The sequence below is a fragment of the Fonsecaea monophora genome, assembly GCF_001642475.1.
Source record: "Fonsecaea monophora strain CBS 269.37 chromosome Unknown Scaff21, whole genome shotgun sequence".
NCBI classification, from domain to species: Eukaryota; Fungi; Ascomycota; class Eurotiomycetes; order Chaetothyriales; family Herpotrichiellaceae; genus Fonsecaea; species Fonsecaea monophora.
This window is the reverse complement of record NW_019173952.1, coordinates 263,404-276,740: the sequence shown is the minus strand read 5'-3', so window position 1 is coordinate 276,740 and position 13,337 is coordinate 263,404. Positions and strand designations below refer to the sequence as shown.

General features: G+C 52.2%; 4 protein-coding genes across 4 annotated transcripts; 1 reads left to right on the top strand and 3 right to left on the bottom strand.

Moving 5' to 3' along the window:
* Positions 1-903: 903 nt before the first annotated feature.
* Positions 904-2,757, bottom strand: AYO21_04030 (hypothetical protein; the record flags this gene model as incomplete). The annotated part of the gene is made up of 5 exons (XM_022654003.1): positions 904-2,277; positions 2,329-2,363; positions 2,471-2,537; positions 2,596-2,627; positions 2,676-2,757. The coding sequence occupies 5 exons, from the start codon at positions 2,755-2,757 to the stop codon at positions 904-906; spliced, it is 1,590 nt and encodes a 529-aa protein (XP_022513747.1).
* Positions 2,758-5,137: 2,380 nt separating this feature from the next.
* AYO21_04029 (hypothetical protein) lies at positions 5,138-7,004 on the top strand (the record flags this gene model as incomplete). The annotated part of the gene is made up of 5 exons (XM_022654002.1): positions 5,138-5,341; positions 5,428-5,758; positions 5,812-6,283; positions 6,342-6,666; positions 6,729-7,004. 5 exons carry the CDS (start codon positions 5,138-5,140, stop codon positions 7,002-7,004), a joined length of 1,608 nt encoding a protein of 535 aa, XP_022513746.1.
* Positions 7,005-7,496: 492 nt separating this feature from the next.
* AYO21_04028 (hypothetical protein) lies at positions 7,497-9,128 on the bottom strand (the record flags this gene model as incomplete). Its single annotated transcript, XM_022654001.1, has 2 exons — positions 7,497-8,807; positions 8,880-9,128. The coding sequence occupies 2 exons, from the start codon at positions 9,126-9,128 to the stop codon at positions 7,497-7,499; spliced, it is 1,560 nt and encodes a 519-aa protein (XP_022513745.1).
* Positions 9,129-10,368: 1,240 nt separating this feature from the next.
* On the bottom strand, positions 10,369-12,851 carry AYO21_04027 (hypothetical protein; the record flags this gene model as incomplete). The annotated part of the gene is made up of 2 exons (XM_022654000.1): positions 10,369-12,522; positions 12,573-12,851. 2 exons carry the CDS (start codon positions 12,849-12,851, stop codon positions 10,369-10,371), a joined length of 2,433 nt encoding a protein of 810 aa, XP_022513744.1.
* Between the last annotated feature and the right edge of the window lie 486 nt (positions 12,852-13,337).

Below are 13,337 nucleotides of genomic sequence, written 5' to 3'. Positions count from 1 at the left end.
GATGATGAGGAAACGGGAAATGGAGAGAAAGTTAGATGCAGGGTTGGAAAGCCACTTACCTTACCCGATGGATGGGCAAAGACGAGTTAGTCGATGGCTCCCTGCGTTGCTGGGGGAGGGAGTTCATCTTTCACCCCGCCATTCCTTGTGATGATTGGTGAGCCTGCGGCCGCAATCGATTGCGACAAGGTCGATCAACCACAGTGTCGAGGGTATGCACAATGACGAAGGCAGCAGCGGGAAGGCTTTAGCGGCGGGCGACTTAAAGGGTCGGAGGAGTTCAAGCTTCGTTTCCACTGTGCACCTTTAGTATTCCTCCGATGAAGGTAGATCCAAGTTATTTCGTTGGGGCGGTGGGGTTTCTTGTCTATACAAAGATGGACGACACCTACATAGGTATCAGTGAGGATGAAAAGAACAGTCTTATGAATATACAATAGTGGCGAGGATAATGCGATGGCAATCTTCTATCTGGTTCAAAGGGTCCGAATGGGACACAGCCCATCATCCATCATCGGATACCGCCCAGCCACCCTGGAGAGCGCGTCCCTGGCTCGATCTTGCCATCCTCTTATGTATCATCACCATAAGTCCGTTCAGGGATCGGATCGCACTCCGTGATTCCTCGATCCCGTCTCACTCGCATTGCCTCTCGCCATCACCATTGGTCTTCGCCGCCTGTGGCATAATTGCCCCGTATAGAAAAGCACCCGAGTCTACCGACTGGAAAGACATGTAAGGAGTTCGATTACGGTCAAAGACCCTGGATCTTCACGAGACCACGACAAACAAAGCAATTATGATTTCTTTCATTTATGGAAATCTCACAAGGGCCTGTGTTGCTGGAGCTGTAAATGTCTCTTTTCATAGTTACGGCAAATTCAAGGATTTCTCATATTTCGTCTACCCCAGCAAATCGTCCAAGCCGTTGCCCAAAGGTGTGCTGGGTTTGGCTGGTCCCGAGGCGGTGTTAGTGCTCGAAGCCATCCCTCCAGGCCTTGGGGTTGTCGAGCTCGCTGCTGATGCTGCTCCCCAGATTCCCGCTTGGCTCTTTGCTTTGGCCATACTAGCCAGGTCCGGACCCTTCTGCGGCCCAGTGGTTCCCTTGACTCCTGCTTTGGTGCTTGCAGTACTCCAGAGATCTCCAAAGGCATCACCACCTTTACCTGCAGCAGGTTTGGAAGTGGGCTTGCCGAGTGATGCCGCAGACGTGGAGGATGTGTATGAAGGGGTGACCCCGCCCAGAGGCGTTGAGGCATTAGATGTGGCAGCGGACTGCGAGTTTATCGACACGGGGACTGATGTGAAATAGTTCGGTCCAGAGGGTTTGAACCCGGTTGGCTGTAAAGGCTGAACAGGTTTCTGTGCAGGTGGTGGTGAAAACGTTGATGTCGTCGGTGACATTATCGAAGAAGTCGTCGATGGTGCTGGGGATGTAGTTGTGAAGATGTTGTTGAGGCCAGCGGCTTGTCCTGGAGCCACTGGCTTTGGAGCCGCAAACTGCGTGGCTGAAGTTGTAGTTGAGGTGGTTGGTGGAGGAGCAATCCCAGCCAGAGGATTTGCAACAGGCTGTGTCGCCGCTGGACTAGTAGCGGATTGAAAGTCATCAAAATCGTCGTCGTCATTTGCAGTGCTACTTTGTAGGCCGCCAAAATCATCAAGACCACCTGACTGAGCTGCTGGTGCTTTGCCGCTTGATTGCATCGTCGCACTTTGATCGTCGCCGAAATCAAAGAGATCTTGTTCCGGTTCCTTCGGCTTAGGCGGATCTCGTCTTGCAGTAGTCGTCGGCGCCGTTGTTCGGCTGGCGGTGCTTCTTGTCGGTCTTGAGGTCTCGAAATCGTCGGCCTCGTCATACTCCTCAAACTGGTCGCCACGGCGCTGGGTGCCCGAAAAGTCGGTTTCGCGACCGCCAAAACCTCCACCATCGCCATAAACCTCGCCTTGGTAGCCTCCGAATCCCCCAGTCTCGCTGCCGAAGCCACCGTATCGACTTCCGCTCGAGAAGCCGCCACCCATTCCCATTCCACCTTCTACTCCTCCGTATTTGTTGCGGTTTGCGCGTGCTTTCTTTCGCTCTGATCTGATGGTATCGACATCACTCAGGAGTTTTACCAACTCTGCAGATCGGTTCCGGACATTCACACCCTGGTCTTTGCCATTTTGATCAATATAATGGAACTGGCGGAGCATTCGGAGGAGGGATAGGTGTGATCGGGCATCATCGATAACTCGCTCCGACCCATTTTTGCAGAGAAACTCGAGGAGTTGCAAGGCCTAACCCAACAGTGAGCACAACAATATCTCGAGGGAGTCTTAAGCCCGTACCTTGTATATCTGCCTCCACTCCTCCGCAGTCTTGTCTGTGAATCGTTTATAGATCATGGGCATGATTTCATTCAATTGTTGGCTGCGACAATCAGCTTGTGACTCCAAACCGTCGAGGACGCGACGGACTAATTGTGTGTACCCTGGGCGATTTCTTGCATAAGACTTGCCGATGCGCCCCATGGATCTCCGTTTGTGGCTTCTCGAACCTGATGGGAAAGTAAGATACATGCTGGAGCGGTGGATCGAAAGGGGGAAGTGGCTCACCTTGGCCTCCATCTCGGTCAAGTTCATGACGGCTTCGTCAATGTCAACAATCTTTCTTTAAAGTAGGGAGATCGACTTACCATTTTGAACCTTTCGGACCCCAGCTTTGAGGTCGTAGAGGGTCAAATTGCTAACCTGGTTCTTCAGACTTTCGAAGTCCATGTTTGCTGGCGGTGAGGATGAGATTAAGACGATGAAATGGACGAGAACAGAGTCAAGAAAGGTGACGACAGCCTTGCTTCGAAGAAACAACGAGTGAACGGAGTAGTTCGCTATGTAGATGGCGACACAACTGGTAGGAATTATTCCCCCTGCGTTGTGATGCCAGATAATCTGCGAAGGTCCGCAGCCTCAATTGAGGTTCGCGGTTCAGCCAATCATGGCGCAGCCGACAAGCCCGGACGAAAGTCTCCTTGACTCCCAACAACATCAGGTTCAGGAACCAGCTCGCCAGGTACTCTGCACCGGATCATCGCCCTTATCTTCCTCACAAATTCGGTTCTCCTCTGGCGTGTTGATTCCCAACGCTGAGAGAGGGCACTTTGTGGCTGATCTAAATCAGTTGCAGGAAAGGCACACTGCTCAGACGGTACATTTAAATGCTCTTTCAGGAATGGTCGAGTTGAAGGCATGTGACGTTCTGACAAGAAACGGGCTCACTTGTTCAAGGCCCACCCTCGAGGACCAGAACATCCAGAGAATCCATCACCGTTCAGTAGAGAGTGTGCAGAACTTCTTCCCAGAGACTGAGGAGATCATCACCAGCGACGTCTCTATGAGCATCGGAGCGGATCATCGCAGGATGTCAAGAGAAGTGACAAGGAAATATTGGACCTGCTGAAGAGTAGGATGCTTACTAGGACGAAGAGGCTGCTCTCTGGCCAGACCGGTTCATGGATCGAAGACGAAGTTACCACTCACACAGAAAAGATAAACCTTGACTAGAAACCTCGACCTCCTGGGTTCATCAATGCTTGTTGGTGCCAGAATTATCGGCTTCACTTGGGGTAGGCAAGTTACAGCCCTGTATATGGCTTGCTCCACTAGGCGCACCTGACTCGAAGTCGCGAGACTGTGTCCATCAGATGCGTTTGCGGGTGGTGACATGACAGGGAACGGTGTATTGATGGCATTACGATCCAGAGTATCGAGACCTCTCTCCATCTTTTGGGCATTCGTTGATAGGACCGTTCTAACTCGAGACATATAACTACTTGGGGGCGAGTACAGAAGTTCAAGAAGAGGGGTAAGCAAATGGCCCTCATGCTGTTGCACTCAAATTTGACGAAAGCAGACAACATCCCCTGCATTGAGTCGCCTTCAGCATGACACTGTCTCTCCAAAACCAGACTACTCCCTCGGGTCAGCTCGCGCACAAAGGCTGCGGGTTGCTCATGCACCAACAATCTAGGAAGTTCCCTGCATATCATTTGGGATGCGAGCCAGGTTATCGCCCTGGGCCTATTCCCGGAAAATACGGTCGGCATGGCTTACCCAGGCCCTGCAAGCCCAAATGTGCAATCAGGAGATATTTCCCTATGACACTGGTGCGAGGCTAAAATGCGTGTCGCCATGTGGTTGTCGCTTGCCTCAACGCCTCGCATTGCCTCTTGAGGGAGCTGAACGCCCTGTCTTACCGAGAAATCAGGGAGCGGCGTTGACCTGGTGGTCATTGTCCACAACAAACCCTCGGTAGGCTACTGTTGACATTTATCCAAGGCGATACCCGAAGTGGGTTTCGCTGTTTCCAGACTAGCAACTTGTCCGTCAGAAGACTTGACAAAGGGCTCGTGTCTTCAGGCTAAAGGCTGGCTGACATCGCTGTACCTCTGGGTTGACAGCCCCTGGCCCTACCAACTCCATGAAATGTCCGCGCGGGGGAATGGGTTTGTGGAGCCTGGCTCACTCCGAAGGCCTGAAGGTGGTCGAGCCGGCAAAATCCTCGTTTCCCCGGATTGCACAAGTTCCCGTTCACGTGTCTCAGTCTTCTGCTTCGCTTCGCTATGAGAATGGCCTGCATACCAGACGAGGTCAATGGGGGTGTTTTTTTGCCTCTATCTATTGCAGGTAGGTCTTCGTTCCGCACCTTTGGTCCTTTCAGCCTCTTAACGCCCCTTGACTTTCACTCAAGCATTCTCTAACGCTGTTCGGGCAGCCCTACGGTATAAGTTGACTGACCCTCGCCGTCGGCCCATCCCGTCTATCCCCGACGGTGCATGGTGCCTCGACCGTCAGAGACCTCTTGTTCGAAAAGCCTAAGAACATTACCACCTTTCCTTACGCACCGTATATCATGCCATGCAAGCGCTTTAGCCTAAATACCGTCCGCAAATGTGTCCTAGGCTGTTGCAATTACCCCCCCGTACTTCTGCGGAGACTCTCCGGACGCGGCAGTTCGAGATGTGGGGAGATCATCTATTGGCCGTTCCAAATACTTCATATGTATGCAAGAAGGACGTGGTAGAATGCCCCGAGGTGATTACCGTCCTCCCAGATCTCAGTTGCTCTCGCAAGTTCACTGAGAGCGCTCCCCAAGTCAAGCATGGCTCCTCAAGAGAATCAAATTGTCGTCGGTACGAAGCGAGGGGATACGACCATTAATGTGCAGAAACTGTTGGACAAACCATGGTACAAGTACAAGCATTTGCGGAAGCTCTATGGCTGGCTCTGCGTGGTGCTCATCGTGCAGGCCACGAATGGCCTTGACGGCTCCATCATGAATGGAATGCAGACGTTGACCTTCTGGGTATGTTTCGCCAAAGGATCCTTTGGTGGTGATCATGCGACACCTGCCCAACTTCATGTTTGCAATCACTGACTATGTGAGGACAGCAATCCTATTTCAACCACCCGACAGGCGCCCAGCTTGGTATCTTCAACGGTACTCAAGGTCTCGGCGGTGTCATTTCGCAGTTCTTTCTTTGGTGGCTCGTCGAGAAGATCGGTCGCAAACTGATCATCATATCTGGAGCGGTAATCATCATCGTAGGCGTCTTTCTACAGTCGTTCGCGCGAGGGATCGCCATGTTCGCAGTCGCGCGCTGTGTCATCGGTCTAGGACTCAGTTTCGAATACACGGCCGCTCCCATGCTCGTCTCGGAGCTTGCGCACCCAACCCACCGTGCTCAGTTGTCCACGCTACTCAATACTCTGTATTACTTCGGTGAGGATCTCGTGGATGGAGGTTCTAGCACGTTGCTGACATTGATTCTCTAGGTGCCGCCATTGCAGCTTGGATCACGCTCGGAACCCTGTCCATTCAGAGTGACTGGAGCTGGCGCAGTGTCTCATTGATTCAGATGTTCCCGTCTCTGATCTCCGTCACCCTTACCTGGTGGGTACCTGAGAGTCCGCGCTGGCTCTGCTCACGAGGTCGAAACGAAGAAGCATTCAAGACTCTGGTCGACTGGCACTGCGGTGGCAATGAGGCCGATCCACTCGCTACCTTTGAGTACAATGAGATCGTGCAGACGCTGGCCTTCGAGAAGGAGAACGGTAGCAGAAGCTGGCTCGACCTAGTCCGCACGCCGGGCAATCGCCACCGTACCTGGATAGTTGTGACCTGCTCGATTCTAAGCCAAGCCACTGGCCAGACCATCATTGGCTATTACCTCGTCTTGATCCTGACAGGAGTCGGCATTACCAATCCCCGCCACCAGTCGATCATCAACGGGTGCCTCACGATGTGGTAAGTGTCGGGTTTCTGGGATTTTTGGTAGTGATTGAGCAACTGACATGACTCGCAGGAACATGGGATGGGCATTCTGGGGCGCATACGTGATTGACAAGTTTGGTCGCCGGTCCATGCTGTTGACTTCCCTCTTTGGCATGCTGTTTTGCGGATTCTTACCGTGGACTATCTGCAGCGCTTTGTACGTCCAGGATGGGGTCAAGAACGCCGGCCCCGCGGTGATCGCATTCATCTTTGTCTTCAATGCCTTTTACGCCACGACCTGGAACGGCATTTTGACCGGATACACGGTCGAGGTCATGAGCTACGACATCCGGCCGAAGCTCATCTGCACGCAGAACCTGCTCGTTCAAGCGACCATCACCGGCTTCAATTACTTGGTAAGATTTTGAATTTCTTTCTCCACTCCCCAAGATTCTGCTCACATTTTTGCTTCACCTAGAACCCCGTCGCGCTGAAGAACATTGGCTGGAAATACTACCTCGTCATCAATATCATCATCATCATCACCATCGTCGTCGTGTACTTCACGTACCCCGAGACCTCCAAGATCACGCTCGAGGAAGTCAGCGTCATCTTCGACGGCAAGAACGCCGTCAAGAACGACATCTTGCAGAAGCAGGAGATCAATGCCGGCGACGAGGACGCCGTGGGAAGCGACCACAAGAAGGGCGCCGTCGAGATCATTGAGCGCGAGCACATTGAAGTCAAGGAGTAGTAGGTCTTGAAGAGGTTGTAGCCTTGCTCGTCTGCATAACCGGGGCTCAATAAACGATGATTGGCAGATATTAGTCGTCAGTTATCTAGACTTCCCGTCTCCCTGTGGGTGGACCTCCATAGACAATAGTAGGATGGCTGTTAATATATGTGACTATCTGATTGAACCATGGAACAATGAGACTCACGGAGCTTGGAGCAATAACCGTACCTCGTACCATCATGGCACTGTTCGGAATGTGGGATTGTGAGAATGTGAGAATGTGCAAATGTCAGCCTCGTCACGAAAAGATCGAGAGACAAGACGAGTTGGGAGAAGCTACGAGGCTAGACCATGTTAGGCTTAGTGAATGTCATGTCATGTCAATAACTAATGAAATGCTTTTCGCTCCGCTTGCTTCCCTTCTAACCTTCTCACATTCGGATTTCTATCCCATTTGACCATCCAGGTCCAAAATACTCTTTCCTTTGCTTGGTCATCCAGGTCAATGTCTCACCGGTGAAAGTATCTCCTCTCCAACCATCTGAGCGGCACATACGTGACGGCAGTGAAGGAGAATGCCAGCTCAAATCCAATATCACCACCATACCCGATCCCGATCAGCTTACCGATGGGACCAATGTACCACACTTGCGCCATTCCCATTGCGGCTCCCAGCACACCGAAAAGGAACGCACTCAAAGCAGCGATGCTGGGAGGCAGCTTCTTCGGCTGGTCGTAATTCTCTGGGATATATCCAGAAAACCCACGCTTGTAGATGAAGTGTTCGGGCAAGGCGATACCTTCGTAGATGGCGAGCCAGTAGCCAATCACCAGCATGAAGTTCTCCAGCACCGACTCGAAGTGGTCAAAGCCCGGAATTGCAATGGCGCAGTAGACGACAGTTCCAACAAGCGTCCAACAGAATCGCGGAACTCTCTGCGCATAGTGTGTAAGGTTTTGCAGAGAGAAAGTGAGGGAGTAGATATTGGGTGCGTTGTTGGCGATTGTTGACAGAGCCAGAACGACAAGACAGAAGCTCCCGAAGCCACCTAGGCGCGGAACAAGCACTTCGTGAAGAAGACCTCCAACGGCATTCTTGTCGTAAGCGTCCGAATACGCCTGGTGGGAGGGGATGGCCGTCGCAATGGCCACGCCCAGCATCTGAGTGAAACACAAAGGGAACATAAGTCCACAGAATACATAGAAGAAGACCTTGGTCCGTGGAGTGCTGACAGGTTGATAGCATGTGTAATCGCTGGCGTAGGAAGCCCAGCCCGTGGCAAATCCGAAAATCGAAGCAGCAAAGGACAAGACCGAGCCTGCTTCGCCTTCGCCACTACCCATTGGAATGTTGACAAAGTCTCCCCGATGGGCAAACACGCCCAACGTGATGAGGAGAATAATGAAGGAAGGTATCCAGGACACCATCTCGTAGATGTGCACGATCTTGTAGCCGAACAAGGTGATGATAAAGGTTCCTGCGGCCAAAACGATAATGGCAGCTGCGGCGGGTACGTCGTCGTTGACTGCTCGGAGGAACTGGGCGCCTACTATGACATTGACAGAAGACCAACCAAGACATGCCAAACAATTGAAGATCGAAATAATCTTGACGCCGTAATACCCGAACCAGAATCGCCCGAGGATCATCTGGCGCATACCGAATCGAGGGCCAAAGGTGGAGAAAAAGCATACTGGGATAATACCCAGCAAGTTGATGAAGAAAATTGTAAGCACCGAGTCGACAAAGCCCAGTGCGAAAACGGGCACAGCAAGGACACCAATGGCGAAGGAAGAGACGACCATGTTGGCAGCGAGCCACTATTTTCACGTCAGGTACAAGGCTCTGTGACAAACAAAGTTTCGGGGAGCAGGGGGGACAGCTAGACATACCATGGTGCCGACCTTAAATGTACTCTTGTCCGTCCGTTCATCCTCAGGGACTCTTTCAATACCTCGCTGTTCAATATGGAACCGTCCTGCAAGACGTTGTAGTTTTGCATAGGTGGAATCACCAACGACGAATGACTCCCCATGGACGGCGCCTGAGGTATCTGGAGGCACGACCGAGTGGTGTTTCTCGCCCGTGGAGACAGGATATTGGTATTCGACATCGTAGCCGTTCTTTTCGTAGGAAGCCATTGTGCTAGAGCCAAACTCCCGCGGATCGCTTGTGGACAAGACGTAAGCCCGTAGAAGAAGCGAAGACAAAGAAGCTTAAGGGCCGGCAAGACGAAGCAGGGAGATTCGAAGCATCTGAGCCTGAAGAAGGCCAGAGGAACGTGAAGTAATATAGCATTTCATATCGGCAGTTGCCACAACTGGTTCAGATGGAGGGCGCCGTCACTCTGGGCGTCGGGGACACCATCAACATCCTTCCATCTTTGGTGCCCCACTGTGTTGTGCGATCTTCGAGATAAGAGCCTTGGACTCTGGAGCTGTCCGCCCTCGCACCGACATGGGGTCTACTTCGACCAATGCGGTCGAGCCCGATGGCCTGCGGGTGTGGGCATGGATCGGTCTGACAATATGTCCGCCAAGTCATTCACGAAACCAGCTGAGCTACCTCTGAATTTGTTCTTCTGCATCCCTGCTCTTTTCAATGCCTGTCAAGAAATAGAGGAGACGTTTCCCGCGCTCAGAGCCGTTCTCTGACTCGCGTGGAAGACCGGAGATCGCCTTCACCTTGGGGCCACCGGCTGTATTGTCCATATCGAGGACCTCACGGTGCGTGGGGAAGTTTGAAGGGGTAGATCGAGGGCAGCTTCGCTGCTTCTGGAAAGAGGGCAATAAGCGTGCAGCTTGACGCTTGGCCCGTTGCTTGGAGACAGAGATAAGCAACTGTGGCTGCTCTTGTCTCTGGCCAATGAACTGTCCCTCAGCAATGCATATTGGTCAGGCTGGTCGCCGGAGGCCGGGCTGATCTGAGTCCAGAGCGCATCGACTGCTTCTCTGATCTTTCTTCTGTGCTAGCTGAATCGTCGGCTCGTGGCGCTGGTGATGGTGGCCCGTGAAGTTGACGTAAATTCAGGCGCAGAAGCCCTAGCAGTGTCAAGAAGGGGACGAAACCAGGGTGAAATTGTAAGGCTAAGGTGAAGGGAGCGGCCATGTGGCAGTAGAGATCCAATAGATCAATCCGCACAACGTCGTGTACGAGTACAATAACGCTCCTGTACTCCGTACTTCGTACAATAATGGTAACTTCCGTGTAGTGTTTCACGCCTACCTCTGTCAACCTGTATAGCACTCTGGACTCTAATTTCAGATTAGACAATCAATTTTGCGTAAATCATCTGGGATATCTATGTCAAAAATAGAAGACGTCAAACCCCCCATTCGACAATGACCGCAAGGACCAATCAGCGCCCCCAATCGTCGAATATTACAATCCTCCCCCAAGTGCATCCCCGCCCGTCAGATCACTCCCCTGCACGCTGTTGAAATTATAGGGAAAATCCACTATACCGTCCAGCATCCAGTTTAACGGATCAAAGACATCGTAGCTTGCCTCGCCAAAGTCCATCCCGGCGTCGTCGACCATTCCAGTAGCCATCCCAGCCATACCAGGCACAATGGTGGAGTTCGCCAACATGGGGTCGTTTACCGTAGGCTTCGAGTCCAAACTTGATGCCGGTATGATGATCTGATTGTCGGGTTGCTCGAGGGTGGGATTTCGCTGCCTCACTGCCGCTCGGTCAGCATCACCCTCGAATGAACTAGGGTTACCCGTACTATCAGAAGGTTTTCCCCCTCGGAAATGAAAGTTTTGCCGCCACTGCCACACCGAATCAAACACCACAGACATGGACATTCGACACTTGACCTTGAGTTGCAGACTGTCATCGGGGCCGCCCTCGCCAATGTTGTTGCGATTCGGCTCTGCGCGAACTCTTCCACTTTTCCAGACTTGGGCCAAAACCTCCGACAGGCGCTCTGCAAGATCGTTCTCCACCACACTCATATTTCGTAGCGCCCACACCGTTCTCGAGAGGAGTTCAGATGCTCCTTTGGTATCGAGTTCGTGTTCGCCCAGAAAGTTGTGCATGAGTTTGAGAAGGGAAAAGCCAGCGCCGAGCATCATGTGGAATATGTAGTTCGTTGCATGCGACAGCGATAAGCCGTGTGAGTAGCTTGAAGGTAGGTTCACACTGACGTTGGACTCTAGGCTGAGACACGTCTCAAGGAAGTCAGTCGTGGCATAGTATAGCTTTAACATGTCGGTCCGGTATGAAGGCAGCGAGGACGGTGAGAAAAAGGCACTCAATCTCATATGCAGAGCGGCTGCCTTGAGGTATACCTTGGTTATTGGTGACGTATCCTTCCGTAACCTGTCCTCAAGTTCCTCCAGCTCATGTGCGAGAAACGAAACGTAGGTAGGGCGCTCCGTATCAGTGGCAAGCCCAACGGGATCGTGGGGATTCATGTAAAGCGTCCTGGAGACCTTGTCCACAAATTTTTCGATCAGCAACCGATTGAAGATGGGAGCTGGCAGTTCGTAGTTTGGGTTGGTCTCAATCGGTTTAGGTCCAAGAGTCCAATCGTAAATACTGAGAGGTGGCTGCCCATATGCCGTACATATTCTCTGAGCGACAATGTTGCACACACTCCAAACCACCACTCGATCTTGTAGTTCCACTTCTCGAAGTTCCACCCGAAATTTGGAGAAGTCTTGAGCATGCGTTGGACGATGTAGACCGATTTGTAAGGCAATCTGCATCATCATTCCACAGAGCATGAAGGTTGGGTCTGTCGAGGTGCTGCTGGTGGGCAGAGGCCAAGCACAGAGTAAGATGAGGGCCTTAACAATATGATAGTTTTGAGGTACATCTGCGATAAACGACCAGACAAGCCGCATCACCGGTCCAGTCAGGGAGCCATAAAGGTCTGGCTCTGGGGTGTAGTGCCGAGCACCCACTGAAATAATTGTCCAAAACAGCAAAGGTGATCGAGCGTAGTATTCTTCGGGGGTTCTATCGGGGTTGAGAAAGGGAAGAAAAGGGTGATGAAACGTGAAGAAACGTTGAAAGAGCTCCTGCGCCCGGTCGATGGTCAGGGACACCTCTTCCAACCGTGTGAAGATGGGTCTGCCTGAACCACCACCTCTCAAGTCAAGTAACCCTGCGGCGGCAGCATCTGAAGTGAAGGTCCCGTCTGCTGAGGGTGATACCTGCAGATTGGCACCTCCATTTGTGTGCGAACCGTTTGCCACACCTGCGGTATGCTTTTGTGCAGCCACCTGCTTGCGCAGCTCGATGATCTCGCGTTCCATTTCTGCATTTCGTGATCTCTTGCCAATCCTCTTGAAATTGTCCTCGATTTTGCAGTCGAGATTGAGTCGCTTACAACGGGTACACGTCTGGAAAGGTTCCTGAACGACATCGCATCGCAGCTGCAGAGAAACACTGTTAGCACAGAAGCCACATGGACTGGAGAAGAGATCGTGAGGGCTCGGCACAACCACCACAGTGATTCGACGCACAGTCCACGAGGGGCAGCGGAAAAGTCGGTCGCACCACTTCAGGCATGAGGTGGTGTCCTGCGACAACCCTTCGTAGCGCGCACGCAATCCATTGCATCAAGGCTCACCTTCTGCTGCCGACACTCATTGCAAGCTCTTTTCACCGGCCTCCGCCTGCCATCACGCATGTGTTCATCACCATTGTGATCTGGTGACTCAAGGCTCGCGGGGGAGCTGTCGAAGCCTGCAATGGAGGCATTTCTCTTGTGGCTCTGAGTCGGACTGGTATAGGCCGTACCAGGGCCATCGCCCGGGCTCGCGGCAGATGTAGAAGCCAGGTTGAAATCGTCGCCAATTTCCAGGCCGATGAGGGTTTGGATTGGTATTGTCCACGCTGCGGTCGCCATCCGATATCGCAATCAACTTTGCTAAGAGATAAGATAAGATGGATGTCTGGGTGAGCCGTAGCGGTTGGCACGCAGCTGCGCAGATAGTTTTAGAGTTGGAGGCGCAGGCAAATTGCAATAATCATGGAAAGGAGGCGGGTGGACGACTATTATTGGCCACCATTCCCAGATCTTCCGTGCCGAAAACACCATCAGCACCCTTTCATCACAATCTGAGAGGAGAGAATCGCCCCAGAAGTCCAATGGCGGGTGATGAGAAGAAGAGAGAGCTGTTAAAGGGTTCATTGGAGAAATCACAGCAATGTCCTAAAGTGCCGGCTTCCAGAACGACCATCTACTTCGCCCAACCACAGACCCAAGACCAGCGCGGTATGGATCTTATGAGTCATTTAATCAGCGAATGATGTATGGCTAACAAGACGGCTCACAGTAACCGTTTTCGACTCCAGCATAACCTCTGAACCATTCCTTGATTCAGTTGTGCTT